General features: G+C 34.9%; 1 protein-coding gene across 1 annotated transcript; it reads right to left on the bottom strand.

The window, feature by feature from the left end:
• Positions 1-15,602: 15,602 nt before the first annotated feature.
• LOC113706350 (putative disease resistance protein At1g50180) lies at positions 15,603-18,671 on the bottom strand. The gene is made up of 2 exons (XM_027228238.2): positions 17,948-18,671; positions 15,603-17,853 (listed from the first exon to the last, which is right to left on the bottom strand). Exons 1-2 carry the CDS (start codon positions 18,525-18,527, stop codon positions 17,786-17,788), a joined length of 648 nt encoding a protein of 215 aa, XP_027084039.1. The 5' UTR covers positions 18,528-18,671; the 3' UTR covers positions 15,603-17,785.
• Between the last annotated feature and the right edge of the window lie 721 nt (positions 18,672-19,392).

Genomic DNA, 19,392 nt, shown 5'->3' on the forward strand with positions numbered 1-19,392 from the left:
CTGCGATTTACAATCATTCTTATCTGATTGAAAACTTGCATCAGTATAGCCTTTGAGTTCTAACTCATCCTTTCCATAAATTAAGAACAAATCTTTGATCTTTCTTAAGTACTTAAGAATGTTCTTAACGGCTATCCAATGACCCTCACCTGGATTAGCCTGAAATCTGCTTGTGACACTCAGAGCATAGGAGACATTAGGTCTTGTACATAACATAGCATACATAATTGATCCAATTGCCGAAGCATATGGAACATTGTGCATCTTATCAGTCTCAACTTGTGTCTTTGGACACATGTTTTTAGAAAGGCTTATACCATGAGTCATAGGTAAATTACCCCTCTTAGACTGATCCATGCTAAACCTCTTTAGCACTTTATCAATGTATGTAGATTGTGAAAGACCTAGTAGCCTATTAGATCTATCCCTATAGATCTTAATGCCTAATATATAGGCCGCTTCTCCTAAATCTTTCATGGAAAAGTTCTTTGACAACCAACCCTTTACTGATTGTAACATCGGTATATTGTTTCTCATTATTAATATGTCATCTACATATAAAATAAGGAAAATAATTGAACTCCCACTAACTTTCTTATACCCACAAGGTTCATCCGGATTCTTGGGAAATCCAAACTCTTTGATCATCTCATCGAATCGGATGTTCCAACTCCTAGATGCTTGCTTAAGTCCATAAATAGACTTTTGTAACTTACATATTTGACTAGGATTTGTAGATGTAAAACCTTCAGGTTGTGTCATATACACATCCTTATACAATGTCCCGTTAAGGAACGCGGTCTTTACATCCATCTGCCAAATCTCATAGTCATGATATGCTGCTATGGCAAGCAATATCCGAATGGATTTAAGCATAGCTACTGGTGAGAAAGTTTCATCGTAATCGATTCCCTCTTTCTACTTGTAACCTTTGACTACCAGTCTAGCTTTATAGGTAACCACATTACCATCTATGTCAGTTTTCTTCTTGAAGATCCATTTACACCCTTCAGGTGGATCAACTAAGGTCCACACCTTATTGTCATACATGGAATTTATTTCGGAATTCATGGCTTCTAACCATTTAGAGGAGTCTGGATTACTTATTGCCTCTTGGTAGGTAGTAGGTTTGTCATCTTGAATGACTAGAACATCATTGCTATGGCTCACAAGAAATTGGTATCTCTTGAGAGTTGAGCGTGTTCTTACTGACCTACGAATCCCTTGTGTATCAACAGCTTCAGTATCTGCCCCATCATTATGTGGTTGAAACTGTTCTTCATTAGATCCTTCAATGTTTGTTGGATGATCCTGAATTTCTTCAAGATCTATTCTACTCCCACTGCTTCTTTCTAGAATGTATTCTTTCTCTAGAAAAATAGCATGTTTTGAGACAAACACCTTTTGCTCAATTGGATTGTAGAAATAGTATCCTATAGACTCTCTTGGATACCCTACAAACAAACATTTGTCAGATCTAATTTCAAACTTGTCTGACTCTGCCCTTTTCACATAAGTTGGGCAGCCCCAAACCTTCATATAAGACAGATTTGGTTTCTTTCCTTTCCATATCTCATATGGTGTGGAGTTGACAATTTTAGTGGGTACTCTATTAAGAGTATAAGAGGTTGCATCTAATGCAAATCCCCAAAATGATTTTGGGGCACTTGAGTGGCTCATCATAGAACGAACCATATCCAATAAGGTTCGATTTCTCCTTTCAGATACACCATTTAACTGTGGTGTACCTGGAGGAGTCCATTGTGGAACTATTCCATTATCCTTTAAATAAACTCCAAACTTGTCATTTAAGTATTCTCCACCACGATCAGATCGTAGTGTCTTAATACTTTTATTGGTTTGTTTTTCTACTTCATTCTTGAATTCCCTAAACTTTTCAAAGGATTCAGATTTGTATTTCATTAAATACACGTAACCATATCTCGAATGGTCATCTGTGAAGGTGATGAAGTATGAAAAACCACCTCTAGTAGTGATCGATATTGGGCCGCATACATCAGTATGTACTAGCCCAAGTAAATCACTGGCTCGTTCCCTTTTTCCAGTAAAGGGTATTTTGGTCATTTTGCCAAGTAAACAAGTTTCGCATGTATCATATGATTCATAATCAAATGAATCCAAGTATCCATGTTGGTATAATTTGGAGATGCGTTTTTCATTTACATGACCAAGCCTACAGTGCCAGAGGTAGGTTTTATTTAGTTGATCTATTCTCATTTTTTTAACTCACATTGAGAATTTGATGATCAAGATCTAGAATATATAAACCGTTATTCCAACTTCCAGAACCATAAAACACACCATTTTTAGAAAAAGAACAACATTTATTCTCCTGGGTTATCCGAAACCCATTTAAATCCAAACAGGAAATAGAAATGATGTTTGTAGTAAGTGCTGGAACATAATAACAATTTAATAATTCTAAAATCAATCCACTGGGTAAAGTGATATAATAAGTCCCTACAGCTAAAGCAGCAACTTTTGCTCCATTGCCCATACGTAGGGTGACTTCTCCTTTTCCCAGCTTTCTAATGTCCCTTAGACCCTGCATAGATGTGCAAATGTAAGAACCGCATCCGGTATCTAATACCCAAGAGTCTGATTTGGAAGTAGGCACATTAATCTCAATCATATATGTACCTGATGATGAAGCTTCAGCAAGTTTCTTCTGCTTCAGGCTCTCCAAGTATGACTTGCAGTTCCTTTTCCAATGTCCAGTTTGATTACAATGGAAGCATGTTGCTTTGGACTGGTCTACCTTTGCCTTTTTGGGCTTTTGGGTGGGCTTGTTTTTGGATTTCTTAAATCCTTTTCCCTGCCTTTTCCTCTTCTTAGAGGGAGTGACGACAAACACACCAGTAGAGCCTTTCCACTTTTTGATTTCTTTCTCAGCAGTTTTCAGCACATTCAACAAATGAGGTAGAGTGTGCTGCAGATTATTCATCTGATAGTTCATAATGAACTGCGAGAAAGAATCAGGTAGAGATTGGAGAACTAAATCAATATTTAGCTCATTGTCCATCTTAAAGCCCAATTCGGCTAATTTTTCAATTAACCCAATCATCTTTAAGACGTGTGGGGCAACGGGTGCCCCCTTCTACCATCTTGCACTTGAATAACTCCTTGGAGGTATCATATCTCACCGTCCTCGATTGTTACTCAAACAACTCTCTCAGGTGTTGAACAATTTCATATGCCCCCATATTTATGTGTTACTGCTGAAGCTGAGGAGTCATAGAGGCAATCATGATACACAATGCCTCCCGATTATCCTCTCTATGCTTCTTATAAGCATTTCTAACAGCAGCAGGTGCAGTAGGTTCAGGCTCTTGAGGCATTGGACCATCAAGTACATACTCAATTTTCTCATGAGTGAGAACGATAAGGACATTACGATGCCAATCAAGAAAGTTCGTGTCGTTGAGTTTGCAATCAGTAAGAATAGTACGAAGGCTCAAATTATTACTCATTCTACAACAAAATGAAAGATAGAATTTGTTAGAAAAATGTTTTGTTTAATAAAATCATAAAAACTTCAAAATTATGATTTTATTTCCACTATTTTTTTCCAAATCAATTACTCTCTAAAATTGAATCGGGAATTTCTAAAATTCCATAGTGGCTAGGATCCTATCTTAATTTATTTCGACCTTGAGTGTGTCCCAACAAATCGAAAATAATTATGAAAGGTAGGTACTTTTACCAATTACAACTTATTGTAATTCCTAGATCAATTGGGTGTCAACTCTTGACTTTAAATCTCTATGAATCAACCCAACATTTGCCTCTAAAATTAATGATTTTGAGTGAATCCCAACAAATCATAATTTTAGTTAAATCAAACCCATCATTCTTGAGAACATTTCTCATAGCAAAAACACGTAGTAAGTAAGGCAGTCTTGAGTGAATCCCAACAAGCTAGCACTTAATAACTACTCTAGTTTTATACTATAATGATGGAAGGCATTTTATTGATTTAATATTATAGTTGAGGGATTTGTCTCTTTTTTCATAAATATTTTATAATTAAAATTTTTGAAAAAAAAAAATTGCTCATTTGGTCTTATCAATAAACATGCATATAACCATTTCAAACTTATAAACATGAATTTAAATTGTGGATGGTTGTGGATATTTCTAAACTAATTTCCCCGGCCATTGGGGAAATTAGCATGTGACTAAAACCTTTAATATCGAGATGAACTCCTTCGTCGTCGTATGCTTCCTTTCTCCTTTTCAAATATAAATTATATAAATTCCTATCATCTATTTCTATCTATTGTACATTACAAATAGTATAGAAGAAACCCCGAATTACATTTGGGGGGAATTTAGATGAGAAAAGAAATTACAATTAGAAAATAAGAAAGGCAGGACACGCAGGCCCTATTTTAAAATTAATCACAACCATTCAAACCTCGAATGATTGTAACCATTCAAAATATCACAATCATATTGCGTACTATATCCACAACCATCCACCATGCATTCTCATAATTTAAACAACTTTAAATAAAAGAAAAGCACGTAAAATAAGCAATCTCAATTCATGGATTAATTGGATTTAATTCCTAAGGTCCCAAACAAATTTTGGGTCTATGCATATGCAAGAAATATTGGTAAAATTAAATTTTATTAGGTCAACTTTATCCTCAACTAATTTGAGGAAAGAATGGGAAAATAATTCAAATTAATCAAATTAGTTCTAAATTAATTCCCAACCTAATAATATATGAAATAAATGATTCCATAACACATTTTAACAATTAAAATGGGATTTAATTCAGAAGATTGCCAAAAGTTCAAAACTTCAAGTTTTAGGATTTTTTTTTTTCTAAACCACTCTTGCAATCGTTTTCTAACATCACTGGCCACCATTTCTACTGTCACCACCACTGGGTTCTGCACTTATCACCAGTGGCAACGGCTCCCAGCAGTAGCTCCCAGGTGGTCGCAACAATGGAGCTCAGCTACAACAGCAACCTGCTGCAGTTTTTTCTTGCATAGGTTGCTGCTGCAATTTGTAGCAGTTTTGATGCATTCTCACGCCTTAAAAACTCTTGGTCTGCTTACCCAGCAACCATCAAGAGCTATAGCAACCTTCCACCACCACCAAGGAAGCCTCCCATGGCCTCACATAGCAGCGGCAGCAAGCGGCAGCCCTTGGAAGATCGCTGGCAGCAATGTCAGCTGTTGCAGCAGCAAAACTGCTGCACTTTGGCTGCTAACCCTTTTTTTTTCATAAAACTAAGAGACCAGCAACTCTTGCAGATCATCAACAGAGATTCAGGTCTGATTCCATCTCATAAGAAAAAGAAAACCTGATAATCACGTTGGATAGTTTGACCCGCAAATGCCCGGCAAAGTGATGATCAACATTCAAGTTTTGATTGAATGAATAACCAATAAAATCTGTAACTTTTCCAGATTTTAAAGGTTAGTCAGAGGCCTCAAAATTTCAGAAAACCAAACCCATAACAATGCTATAATCAGATTATAGCAAACTTGTTCATTCAAAGCTTTCTTGGCTAATGCAAGGGATTAAGATGGAAGAATATCAGACTAGTCGGAACCGTAACAAGAGTCCAAGGTGCATGAAACCAGTTCCAAACGCCCTTGGTATTCAAGTTTCCATATAGTCCCAATATTTATATTCCCCCGAAACTTGTTCTACACACAATTTCGTATATCAATTAAATCCAACCAATAATATTAATCCATGAATCCAAAATTGCTTAAAATCATACGTAAAATTCTTAGGGATGGCTCTGATACCACTGTTGGGTTTTAGGGATACTACGCAGCGAAAAAATAAAAATTTTTTCCCTAAAACCATCCAGGAATCACCCTATATTTTATGTATGATGTACTAAAAGTAGGGTTTTAGGATTACCTTAATCCAAGCGGCGTCTCCCTGCAGCGTTGTTTGAGGATGGTCAGCCCTTGAGTAGTCCAGTCGTCCTGCCTCTACTGATATCCACGCTAGAGCAACCCTGGATCATCTCACGAACTATGTATTGAAGAGAGAAAGGTGCTAGCCTTCTTACTCTTTTCGAACGTATATTTTTTCTCTCTCTCGTATGTGACGCTCACACACTCAATTTTTCTCCCATTTTTTTCTTTTTTTCCCTTTTCCTGTATCTGTATCTCTGCCAATCTTAATTGAAGAGAGAGAGAGATATCTGATAAGATAGAATGATGAGTTTTCTTGTCTGATTCAAAATCAAAACAATAAGACTTCTCATCACACAAGACTCTATCTATCATTATCTGATAGATAAGAGATAACCATTTACTCTTATCTGCTCAAATAGGCCTGGGATTAATTTTCTTTTAAAATTAAACCCCGATAATTTACATAGTTTCAATCCAGGATTAAATCTCTATTGCGTGTGACCCAATAGGTCCCGAATGCATTGGTAATAATTATGGTTTAATAATTAGATAAAATAAACGACTTTATTTTATCATAACTTATAATAAATAATTAATCCATAATTATAAATCATGAGCGGTGTCTAGCAACACATCGCGATTGCCCAATTATTCGGAATTAGTCAAGGGAATTTGACCTAACTTTTCCGTGAAAAATTACTGTGTAATTATTATCCTTTCACCAAAGATATCCAATTAGTCAGGAATAAGGAATTAGTGCCAATTCCCTGATGACTAATTAAATTTTCTAGTTCCCGAAATTTACCCTTAATTAGGTTAAATTGAAGACATTCTTTAATTTACCTAATAGTCGACTTTAGGGTTAATTTCTCACTAGTGGCCATCCGGATATCAACTCCTTCTATTAGAGTGGTAAATCCTATCTTGATCACCCATTTTCTTTACGTGCTTCACACTACATCCAATTTCTACACTTTAAGGTACTCTCAAAGAGTAACATGTAATTAGAGTCAAAATGTAGTGATTCCTACTCAAGAGTCTATGGTGATCTCAAGTCGTAGGATCACTTACACAATTTTTCATTAGAGATACACCATTGGCACTAGATAGATATCCTAACGGGATCTCTAAACGGATCACTCCAATGCATTTGTACTTTTCAAATCATCTACACATTAGCCTAAGTATCTTCATACCATAGTTGATGAGAACAACCACTAATTACATTAATTAGAGGCTAACTGTGTACTAGTTTTACCGTACTAAAGATGTCCTATTTCATTAGTACAAAAACTAGGGAATTTTAATAATATTACTATAAATGCGATTGATATCTCATAGTCACCAACTCTTGTGACTATCATCACGTTAGTAAATATTCTAAGGACTTTATCGGTTGTATCTAATATTTAACAGATAAATAAGAAGTTATTAAAATACAAAACATATAATAAGGAATGTATAAAATAAAAACAAATATATTGTTTTAGGGCATACATTCCAACACTTTCCTCTTGTCCATTTGAAGTTTTGGTCTGTATACTTGCAAGGCCAGCTTTTTCCCCTCAACATTCTGTCGAACAACTTTAAGGTCTGGATGTTTCCTATAACACTCATTATCTGAATGCCCAAACTTCTCACAGAAACTACAGAACTTTAGCCACTCTTCGTACTCCACTCTTTGCTAGTGGCCACCATCGTCATCTCCTCTCCAAATGCAATGAACAGGGCATTTTGCAACGTCCACTTCAACAAGTAGACGAGCTACAGATGGTCGCTTCAAGCTCAAGGTTACTGAATCCACTTGCAGTGGTCTCCCAATCAATGAACCAAGTTTAAACAGGTACCTTTTGTCAAAAAAGGGTAGTGGCAATCCCAGCAACAGCATCCATACTAGAATGATGGAGGATTCTTGGTTAACATTGAAATCAAGTGTCCATTTTGATACCGTCATCGGCAATCCCTGAATAAACCACGTGCGACAAAGGAAAATTTTGGTGTAATTCTTCTCAACAATAGGCCCTATGAGCACATGTTTAGTATCCAACAAGCCTATAGAGCACGAGCTCTTCAATCCCAGAGCTACAAAAAATTTCCTAATAATTTCCATGGGAGGTCTGTTATAAGCGAACCTCCCTATAAGGGCATTCTTATATGGTTCAGTGAGCGTCATTGTAACAGCTCCACCTTCCTCTAAGACGAACCAAAGGGTTTGGTGGACCACCTGCCCAACTCTCGCCAGGACTCGATCACTCTCATCAAGTGAAATAAGATATAACCTCGAGACTAAGCGAAAAACAATTCCCAAACTTGAAACATATACTTACATTCATATCCATATCAAACAGAAATATAATCCCAATTAGAACAAAAGCTTTAAGTTCTTACTACATCCAACCTTATCCAAGCACTAGCGCGAGAACAATAAAAAAGATAAAATTTCAAAAAACTAGACCAAACTAGTCTGCACAGGACTCACGCCCTCGCTCGCATCCCTTATAAGGAAAACAAAGCTAACGGGATGAGCTAAAAGCCCAGTGAGGTTCCATACACATAGTCAAATAATTAAACAAGGACATTAATCATGTAATAACAAGTAATCCAGAAAATATTTATAATATAAAGTAATGATAATACATTTATTAAAAGGATACATGCTCACATGGAGCCCTTCGTTCATTCATTCCACCAACCATTTCCTTATTCCTCCAGCATTAAAATAATTTCATTTGTAAGTGAAAACCCCTCCATTGTTCTTGCCATTCATTCATTCATTTCATTTTCCTCCTACTGGACACTGGCCAGTCTCCACCAGACTTCGTGGTCATACTCGAGTATACCAAACATTAACCTAGGGTCACCAATCGCCCGACCGAGTTCGTTTCTAACTCGAGTCGACCGGCAACGAAGGGCAAGGGCCCAATTCAGCCAAAAGGCTTACATTCATATACAAGTAGTATTTAAACATTTAATCATTTAATCATTATAAATTTCACATTCATTTAGGTCGAGTGCGATAAAGTACACACTCGCCTAGCAAAATTCATTTTTAGAAATCATTGAAAACATTTAACATTTAATCCAACATTCACAAATAGTCACATAGTCACAACAATCCACATAGTCATTGGAAACATAACGTACAAAGAATACTCACCTATCTAAGCAAAATAACGTCCAAAGTTTCTTTCCGAATAATACCCTCAATCACCAAGGAACCCTAATAATAACCATGAGAAAATATTACAGTTAAACCATCCAAAGTTTAGGTGAACCAAAGAAAATCCGAATAACTACTAGTACAAAGTATAAGTATAGTTTTGGAAGTAAAAAGAGTACATTTAAACCAAAGGCCATGAGTAAAATATTTGTAAAACTTATGCTCGCTCGTAAAACTTTGAAATTTCCATATGAGTCGAAGAAACGAAGAAAACGTATTTCTATTAGTCGTAAATTTCATTTTTCCAAAGATACAAGTTTCGGCCAGATTCTAACTTATATACCTCTAATAAAGAAGATTTGAATACGTTAGATGATTCAAGTTAGTTTCATCCTCAACCGTTACTCAAGTCGCAAGTACATCTATCTAGTTTTCGAGTGCAAATTTGGGCAGCACGCCCTTTGTATTTACCTATTTTCCAGCCATTTATGACTTCATTATTTTCCTCAATCAACCCCAAAATCACACATAAATAATCTCATTACAATAGTCATTTAATAGGCTAAAAGTCATTCAATTACAAAACCAAGCTAGAAAAGTGACCGGAAATAAGGTTTAAGACAAAGAACAAAATGACAGGTTTGACGTCTTTTAGCGTATTGGTCACAACTGAAGCTACACCTATCATATTGGGGTAACATTTATACCATTTTGAAGCTAAGATGAAGGACTACAACTTTTATGAAGACAACTCAGTCCAGTTCATAGTTTATCTAGGTCGAATTTACAGATTACCGATCCAAAATTTCACTGTCAGGTTGGTTAACAACACTGGGTTCAAATGACAATAACTCAGGTACAAAAGTCCGATTGAGGCTTTTTTAGATGCGTTGGAAAGCTAAAACATAGGACTACAACTTTTGTGTTTTGGCCAAATACTAATTTGATATGGATTAAGGTGAAAAAAATGAAGCCAGAATGATGAAATGTCAACTGTCCGCAAAACTTTACCTATGGCAGTCAAGGGTATTTTTGTCATTTCATGTGTTATAATGTTCGGATTGAGCTGAAATTTTACAGGAACCTATAAATCATCATTTACTACAACTTTCATGTTTTAATTTAAGACCAATTTGGCCTCCATCATGGCCAAATGAAACTGGTCAGAACAGGGCATCTTAAGGATTTAAAGCTGGAATTCAAAGCATTCAAGGTCTTACCTATTATTCATGTATAGAACCACTAATCCATCTCCTTATCTAAGCTGATTCACATCATATTCTATCTAAACAAGAAGAAATACAACTAAACAATTCAAAACCCTAACTCACAAATCCACCATAATCATCAAAACTACTACTAAAACCATGAAATCTACCTAACAAGCCATAACTTTCACTTGTAAACCAATAAGTAGCACAACCATAAACTAATACCATCCTTACCTAGAATTGGAGAAGCACAACAACCCCTAGGAAGTTTGAACCACCAAAACTCTCCACTCCAAGATGAGAATCCACCCTCCTAAGCAACTTCTATGGATTATTTGGTGAATCTATCGATTAGTTTGCAAGATTGAGCAAGAAAGCAAGCTTGAATGAAGTGGTTTCTTTCTCTCTTTTTCCTCTCTAAGCCTCGGCCAAAATGAAGATTAGAAGACAGAAATTGAGCTCCAGAAAAGGGATAAGAAGCTTAGACTTGAGTTGGTAAAAAATGGTTGGATGCTTGCCAAGTGTCATCACAAGATTACATCTCAAATTTTTTCTTTTCCCTTGCTTTCTTTAGTCAATAATTTCGGCCAGCTTGATCTGATTTAGAGCTGATATTTTATGCACTAATTACAAGGAGATTAAGTTAATAAAGTGGTGGTCAAGTGGTGTATTCACTTGGTGACAAACGGTACCCGTCAGTTCGCACCGTTTTTCTTCAACTTGCACGTACTAGGGTTTTAACATATAATTCACTAACTTATTATTATCACTTCTAATCACACACTTAATATCATCTAAAACTTACTCTTAATCACCAAATTTAGTACACACTCCGTACCGATTACCCACACTACGAAAAGACATGAAAACCTTAGTTTACCCTAACGATGAATGAAAAGGTAAAACTCTTAATTCTATTCTTTATTCCAACCCTTGGGGATGTAAATGAGTAGTATAGCTATTATAAGATAATGGATTTCAAATAAAAGGAAATTTTAAGAAAAATATGATGGATTTTACAATTCCTCACAATCATACTACCAAAATGCACGTAAAAACACACAACAAAACCCTAGTATGCACAAAACCCTAACTTATGCCCTTCCTTTAGAAAAATTATAACTTGAGTTATAACTATCAAAAATTTATATAACTTGGCTTGTTAAAACTAGACTTCAAATACTAAGAATCTTTAGAAGACACCTCAAAGAGATTTAGTTCATAAGTTGGTCCAAATTGAGTCATAAGTTACTACAACATTCCTATGTTTACTTGTGCAGGGCAGAATTTTCAGTCAACTTTGCCAATTTTCTAGAATTTATAAACATTGAATCAAACTCTAAATTTTACACCGTAGGAAGCCCTCTGAGTCTAGTTTCAAACGCAATAAACGGAATTTAATTCCGACTTTCCTATACGAAGTTATAGCCAATTTCCCAAAACTGCGCAGAGCCTCCTGCGAAAATTCTAGATTTTCTAACAACTTGAGATTATTGAACTTTTCTTAACAAAATTCACTCTCTTGACTCAAATTCAACCATTAAAACAACCAAGAATCAAACGTAAGTGAGTTCACATAAAGGTTAAAAAGAAAAGTAAAATTTCGGGGTCTCACAGTCATTAGGTCCTACTTCATCATCACCAGAGCCGGCTCACCCTGGTGAACTCCAAGCGATCCAAGGTCACGAAGAGTAAAGGCTAATGCACCCCTTGCAACGATGTCTGCGAAGGTCTTCCCCGGCAGCCTGTTGTGGCTATCCGCGAGGGTAATGGCAGCCAAGATGCTGCCATGAAGGCTGGAGCGAAACCCTAGAGAAAGTAGGGTATTAGAGAAATGAAGTTGATCGGGATTGTAACACTTAAATATTAAGTTAACATCATATCAGTATATACATGCATTGAAAATAGTAATAGAATTAAATTGTACTTGTAGATCAAGTAGATATAGATTGGTTTATATTCCTTAGACTTTTAACCTTGTTTTGTTAATAAAATAATTCGTGTTTTTATAAAATAAATAACATTTTAGTTGATTAAATGAGTTTTTTTGAATTGTAATTACACTTAATAAATTAATAAATTATTAATTTATCAATTAATTAATAGCTCTTTAAATTAATAGAATTTATATGATCCGAAAGTTATTAATTTATAGAGATTTTACCATAGTGTTAAGGGTACATTCAATGTTTGTGTCGTTTAGAAATAATTAAAATCAATTAATTTTATAAAACAAATTTGTTTTTTCACATAAATCAGATCGATATAAACATTTTTTTTAAAGAACTTTGGTCTTTGGCTTATAATGTCATAGTAATTTGGTAGTTACATTAGGGTGGTTATGAATAGTTTTAAAGGCAAAATGTGATTAGGTGACAAGGAAAAAAATTAATTTTTTTGTGAGGGTAAAGTTGAAAGTTTAAAAAATGATTAAAATTATTTATATCAACGGTAACTCCTTTGACTTTATATATTGTACAGATATAGAAACATTAATTTGGTAGTTAAATTAGGGTGGTTATGAGTAGTTATAAAAGCAAAATGTGATTAGGCGATAAAGGTCAAAGTTAATTTTTTATAAGGATGAAGTTGAACGTTCAAAAAATGACCAAAATTTTTTACACTAACTGCCAACCCTCTCATGTTATATATTGTACGGATATAAATGTAGATATCTCATGCAGCCACGATAACCTGGTTGGGGTCTATATGCTTTATGGGAGCTAATACAAACATGCTTAATGCTTTACGATATATATATATATATATATATATATTTTGGTGGAGAGAATTGATGTTTTAAGCTTAACAAATTGGCCGAAATGGTGATGGGCTAGCATCCGGGATTCCAAGGCCCAAGTTTTTCTATGGAAACGGAAAAACTCACATGGGGTGGACTTCACTTTGTTGGTGGGAAATATCAAATTGGAAAGTCTTGTAACTTTAGACTCCCCCCTTTCTTCATTTCAATTTTATCATTTCTCATTTATTTTATTTTATTTTATTTATTATTATTATTTCAAGAATTGCAACATTTACACTGTCCTACCCTAAAGGGAGACTAAAGAAAAGGTCTATCTAAACTAAAGCAGTACATTGGTAAGTTCTATATATATATAGATATATATATATATATATATATATATTAATTACATGGTACAGATTTTGAATCTGACTCATTATTTCCTGCTTCCAATCCTCTGTCCAATGTGTATGTGCAAACTTCCTGTCTAATTTTATACGTTGTCAGTTAGTTTTGAAAATTGACAACGCGTATATTCTTTGCTGGGCCTTTTTTCAGAAACTGAGGACTGTCTCACTTGGGTCTAATGCTTCAGCAAGATAGTAACACCCCATTTGCAGTTGTGGTGCATTTACAAAAAAGCGTTTTTAAACCCTAAAAGTATTTCTAGAGTGTTTGATAATTAATTTTCTGAATCTAATTTTTGATAACATGAAAATATTTTATTAAAAACACTAATGTCAGAAGTGATTCTTTATAAGTTATGGGGCTTAAAAGTCTTTGCAAGTTTGCATTTATTCAATCAAATTGCAAGAACTAATGACAATATTATGAAACTAAAGCTAGTCACTTTTTTATTTACAACAAATTGAGCAAAAGCAAGAAAAATTTTTGGTTGAGATAGATCAGTTTTTAGCAAGAAGCCCGTCTCTAATATTTCATCATCAAGAAGGGTTTGGTTGATCAAAATTTTTTCAAAGCTAAATTTTAATTTCTCTTATTTTACGTCATAAAACAAAACAACCATATATAGGTAACCATTGCCCAACTTGCATATAACTTATAAAAACTAACACACCATGAAGTTCTAAATGTAGGACAAGGAACACTTTGCCGAAATGGCTTTGTGTATTCAACATAATTTTTCTCTTCCATGATCAATTCCTCAACTGAGGCTGAGCTATACACAAAAATGAAAGAAGAAGATCCCATATACGCATCTAGGAATTGGGCCCAAACCAATCACAGCCGTTCCTGCCTGAAATACTAGGAGAAATCGATCTATATGCTATGCTATATTTCTTAAATTTCTAATGCACTTAAACACATCGGATGACATGTCTTGAGAGGTGGGAGATCAAGAGTTCAAATCTTATCTCTTATAAAAAATTGTCATTTAATATGACTTCTCTTAGATTCATATGAATGTATAATGCACTCGTATAATTCGATGATGGTTCAATTCTCGTCGATTTCCTGTTTTTCTGTTGGGTCACCCCTAGAATAGATTAGTTTAAAAGTAGGAGTAGGTGTAGGTGTAGATGATGACAATTGATAAAAAAAAAATTAAAACGTTGGTTGCCAAGTATGATGCTGAGGAGGAGACGAGCACAAGATCTTGGTAATTCACAAGAAAATAACAAATTAAAACGAAAAAAACATATCAACTACAATAAATGCACGATAGAACCCAAAACGGCACATGTTGCCTGATGATTACAATGGGCTAAACGGCCTACTAAAGGTCCCTAGTTTTGGTGTATTCCAAGCCTTCACTAAGACCACTTTCCAACTAAGTGAAAAATGGTTGCTTCAAAAAAAAAAAAAATCTAAGTTAAAAAAGGCAAATTATATTGCAACAACTAAAATTGTAATGTCACAACAAAAAGGGGGACTAGAAACTTGAAAATAAAATTTGAAGCATCTTTGTGAAACTTTAGAATTAGTTTAAGGACTAAATATGTAAATTGGCCAAAATTGAAATAAGTTCACAACTAAAAATCCATTTGGAAGTTACATTCTTCTTCAAATAGGGGGAAAATAAAGGAAAAAATAATTATTACGACATTTTTACGATAATGCTTTATATTGAGTTGGTACAAAAATGAACTGTGGTGGATTGGGCAGCATAGTGCGAACATTCAATTATAGATTTATAGAAAAAGAAATTGATTTCATGACTATAATAACTGGATTTGTCGTATCGTTGACGTAATATAATTTTGTACATAACAGTTGGGCATACTTGAAAGTAATTTACTTGAAAATATTAATGTGCTCCTCCGAAATTTGTCATAAAAGAACAGATGGATAAGCATAGAGAAGTAATATAATGAGTATTTTTCTTAAAAACAACTAGATATTTATAATTAAACTCGACAGGTTCTATGTCATGATAGAAGTGTAAACATTGCGTTTATGCATTTATTTCTCACCAAAATGTTAGGTTGTTATTTTAAATTCTTAATTGAAATTGTATGTAAGAGATCAATACATTTCTAACCGGCAACCTATTGCCCATTTGCTGAATTAAATAAATAAATAAATGAACAAATAAAAACAGAGTAAAATATTGTCTATAAACAAGATCATTTAATACGAGATATATACAAAAAGATACAAAATTGAACTTCCAGCAACCGTTAAAAAAATAAAATGATATGAAAAAAAGAAGAGAAATTGCGTGGTTACGAGTAAGGAAATATCCACATCTTCCCCCACAGCCGGTGTAGACTCCATCCATTATTTGTCAACAAACCAATAACAACTTCAGGAATGTATGCAATTCTTTTATAATCTTCACTTTCTTCGTTCTAATTCTCTAGATTCTGCGTCATTTGAGAACTCAACTCATACAAACCCAGCTTTGGAATATCATCAAGCGTTGAATTCCTGTAGGTAACTCCTCCGGTAATGGGAGTTCTCCCAGATTTATTTCTTGGATACAGGGCAATGCACCCTCCTCCACTTTCATCCGTCTTAACCATTCTAATTTCCTTGCGTACATTTTCTTTAGCTTTGAGAATCCTCCATTCTTGAATCGCCAATCCCTGTCCTTGGTAAGATCCAAAACATTGAATAATACTCAAATTTGGCATAGAGTGAAAGAATTCAAGCGGATCCTCCTTATTACTTGAACTGCTCCAACCCAAATCTATGCTAAACAGGCTTTGAAGAAGAGTTATCCACTGTGGCATCTTTTCTAAGCGGCCAGCCAATAGTAGCATGCGAAGAGATTGGAGAAACGAAGAAGACATTGAAGAAGAAAGAGAATGCTGTTAATCATCATTATCTTTTCTAATTGAAGAAATGGTTAACTCCCAAAGGCTAGTGAGAGCGGCAACGGAGAAGCAGAGCTCCTTTCCATCTTCTCTTCTCAGATTTGAAAGAGTCAGTTGTCCCATCTCTTTAACTATGGATCCACTACTTGCATCTATGGTGGTTAATGTTTTTAGGGCAAAAAGCCCTCCCAATTTTGTAGGAGCCGTAAATTCATGATGTCCATAACTATGATCTCAAGGATAAACTATTCTATAAAGTATAAGATGCTCAAGCTTTTGTAACTTCAGAATTCCCATCGGTAATTCCCAGACTTGAGTTTCAGCCAAATTTAAATACTTCAAATTTTGAAGCTTTCCTATGGATTTCGGGACTTCTTTAACTCCCGTACCACATAGGTTCAAATACCTGAGATGATACAATTTGAAAATCTCATTTGGGATTTCCTCCAACGTCTTTTCACCTCTCAAATCCAAAACATTTAACAATCTGCTACTCTTTAAAACTTCAGATAACAAGATTCTGGATACTAGTGGACTTATGGATTCAACTGTAATAAAGGATCAAAGGTGGTCAATGCAATAATATTAGCCTCTTTGATGGTGCTGGGTGTTGTTACTACTACTCCTATGGATTACCAAATGGCGTACCTTCTCAGATAGCGCCACCTTGCGCGTTGTCCAGTAGTTAATTGTCAAGTTACCAAATGTTACCAAATGGATTACCAAATGTTTTGTTCCCTTGTCTTCGAAAGAATAATTTCTTGCACTAGATCATGGATTCAATAAATGCTGGGGATTTCTTCATAGAAACTAGTTGTTACTTGACAAGTTCGTTAAGATAACTGTAGCCTATATCTTCCATAGTCATTCCTTCTCTCTTTTCTACAAACCTTTCAACAATCCATAATTCAACAAGTCTATAGCAACCTATTCAGAATCCTCTGGGTACATACATAAGTAAACAAACAGATCTTAAGATGTCAAGGAAGATCATTGTGGCTGAGAGAAAGTATCTTTCCACGTACGAAAGCCTTCTAATTCACCCTCAAGACTGCATTGAACCATCTCCCATTCCTCTACTATATTCAAGTGTTTCAAAGCCAAAGTCCATTGACTGCAAGAATCGCCAGGGGCAAACCCTCACATTTACCCAATATACCTCTTGTAACATCCATTGGATGGACGGGCAACCATGTTTTTTAAATATCTTTTTACAAAATAGGATCCATGAATCTTCAAAGATAGTCAAACCATTTTGAGAACATAATTATGAGATTTGATGCAAGACGCAGAGGCTACATCAGCTTTTCGTGTTGCTAGCATAACACGATTGCCATAGCCATTCTCAGATAGTGTAAAGCTGATCGCATTCTAGAATTTCACATCTCATACACCATCAAACACAATGACATACCTTCCAGCTTGTTGAAGAAAATCTTTGACAAATTCTTTCAGATCAATACTAGTCATGGATTCAATCAATTGTGGGACTGATTTCTTCAATTCCTTGTGTAGCTGTCGAATCAAGTCTTTCAGGAGCTCCTGAAAGTTACATGTTTGAAAGACAAAGGCATGAACATGAAAGTGCCTTCTAACATCTAAATCTTGGGGCACTTTTTAATTAAGGCAGTTTTACCTAGTCCGCCCATTCCAACCACAGAAACAACTTTGAGTTGGGAATCATCCCCCTCGAGCAGTTGAGAAATTAGCTGTTCTTTGGGCTTGTCAATGCCAATCAAATCACTTTCTTCTACAAGAAGTGCATCATCCCTGCTATAGCGCCACGTTGTATTGTTAGAAGCAGGAAGAGACCCGGACGCTTGGGCAATAAGACCAAATTCTGATTGGTATGTCTGATGCCCTTCAGAAATATTCTTTACTCTAGTCTTGATGCTCTGTAATTGCTCAGCAACCTTATGACGAGCTCGCAAAGTCCTTATGGAGTTGAAAATTCTCCGAACAGAGCCATGGAAGCCTGTTGCTCGATGGCGAGCAAAGCCAGCTACGAATTCATTAAGAACATCTTCAGTGTCATACGCTACTTCTCGTACTTGCTTGATCCATTCTTGGAGTCTCGGATCAGCATCTTCTTCTTTTGTTTCTGCCACTCTTAGGAAAGCTCTCATGTGCCCCAACTCATCCTTGATGAGTTGAATCACTTGCCAAAGCCCTCCCAATAGACTTCCCTCTTCACATCGAAAAATTGTTTCTGCCATTTTGAGTCTCCCTCTTTAACTTGCAAATATCAGAAAAAAATGTTTCTGGTCTAGAGAGGGAAGAAAGAAGAGTTGGTTATAGTTTCATAAGCTGATGAATTTTGATGTGTGGTGCAGTATTGTTTATCAACAAATCAAAACCGCGTTCAGTGTCAGTGAATAGAAAAGGTGTGGGGCTGAACTTTCAAGTCTCTGCTTCTCAAAAGACTTTCCGGACAAGTTCACATGGAATCAATCACATGTGAACCTGTCCTTGCGAAAAGGGCAAAATGCACTTTCTCCCTGTGATGTAGCTATATTTCACGTAACTCCTCTATAATTTTAAAAATTATATATAATTTTCTGATAATTTAAATTAAAATGTTAAAATAATAAAAATAATTATTCGTAACGAAATCTATGAAAATATTAAAATTTTCCTTATTTAAAAGTTAAAATAGCTGAAATTACTAAAATATATAAACATAATATGCATAACATTTTAACCCCATATGATTTTATGTTTTACTATATAACCCCCTTATGACTTAGTGTTTTATCATATAATCCCTTATGATTTTCAAAATATATAAATAACTTTTTTGTAGTTAATAAATAATTTTCAATTTTACATAAAGGTATTTTTGATATTTTAGTTAACTCCGTTATGGAATGCAAATTCCGTCATTTTGACATTTTAATTCAAACCATGATGGAGTTATGTATAAAAAAAACTAATCATAGGGGGGTAAAATGTAATATGCCCTTGTGGAAAAAAAGAATATCAACAGTAAATTAGAGCAAAATGTATCATGATAAAGAGATTATTATGAGGGTCTTTGGAAAGTATTTTTTGGAAATTTTTTATCTTTTATTTTCCTTAAAC

This window comes from Coffea arabica, chromosome 8c (genome assembly GCF_036785885.1).
Source record: "Coffea arabica cultivar ET-39 chromosome 8c, Coffea Arabica ET-39 HiFi, whole genome shotgun sequence".
In the NCBI taxonomy this organism is placed as follows: Eukaryota; Viridiplantae; Streptophyta; class Magnoliopsida; order Gentianales; family Rubiaceae; genus Coffea; species Coffea arabica.

What these genes read in the sequence shown, in the direction of transcription:
- LOC113706350 (XM_027228238.2), bottom strand. Translation starts at nt 18,527, where the DNA reads ATGGCAGAAACAATTTTTCGATGTGAAGAGGGAAGTCTATTGGGAGGG. An exon ending in GGTTGGAATGGGCGGACTAG is followed by an intron (nt 17,854 to 17,947) that starts GTAAAACTGCCT and finishes TGTAACTTTCAG; the next exon opens with GAGCTCCTGAAAGACTTGAT.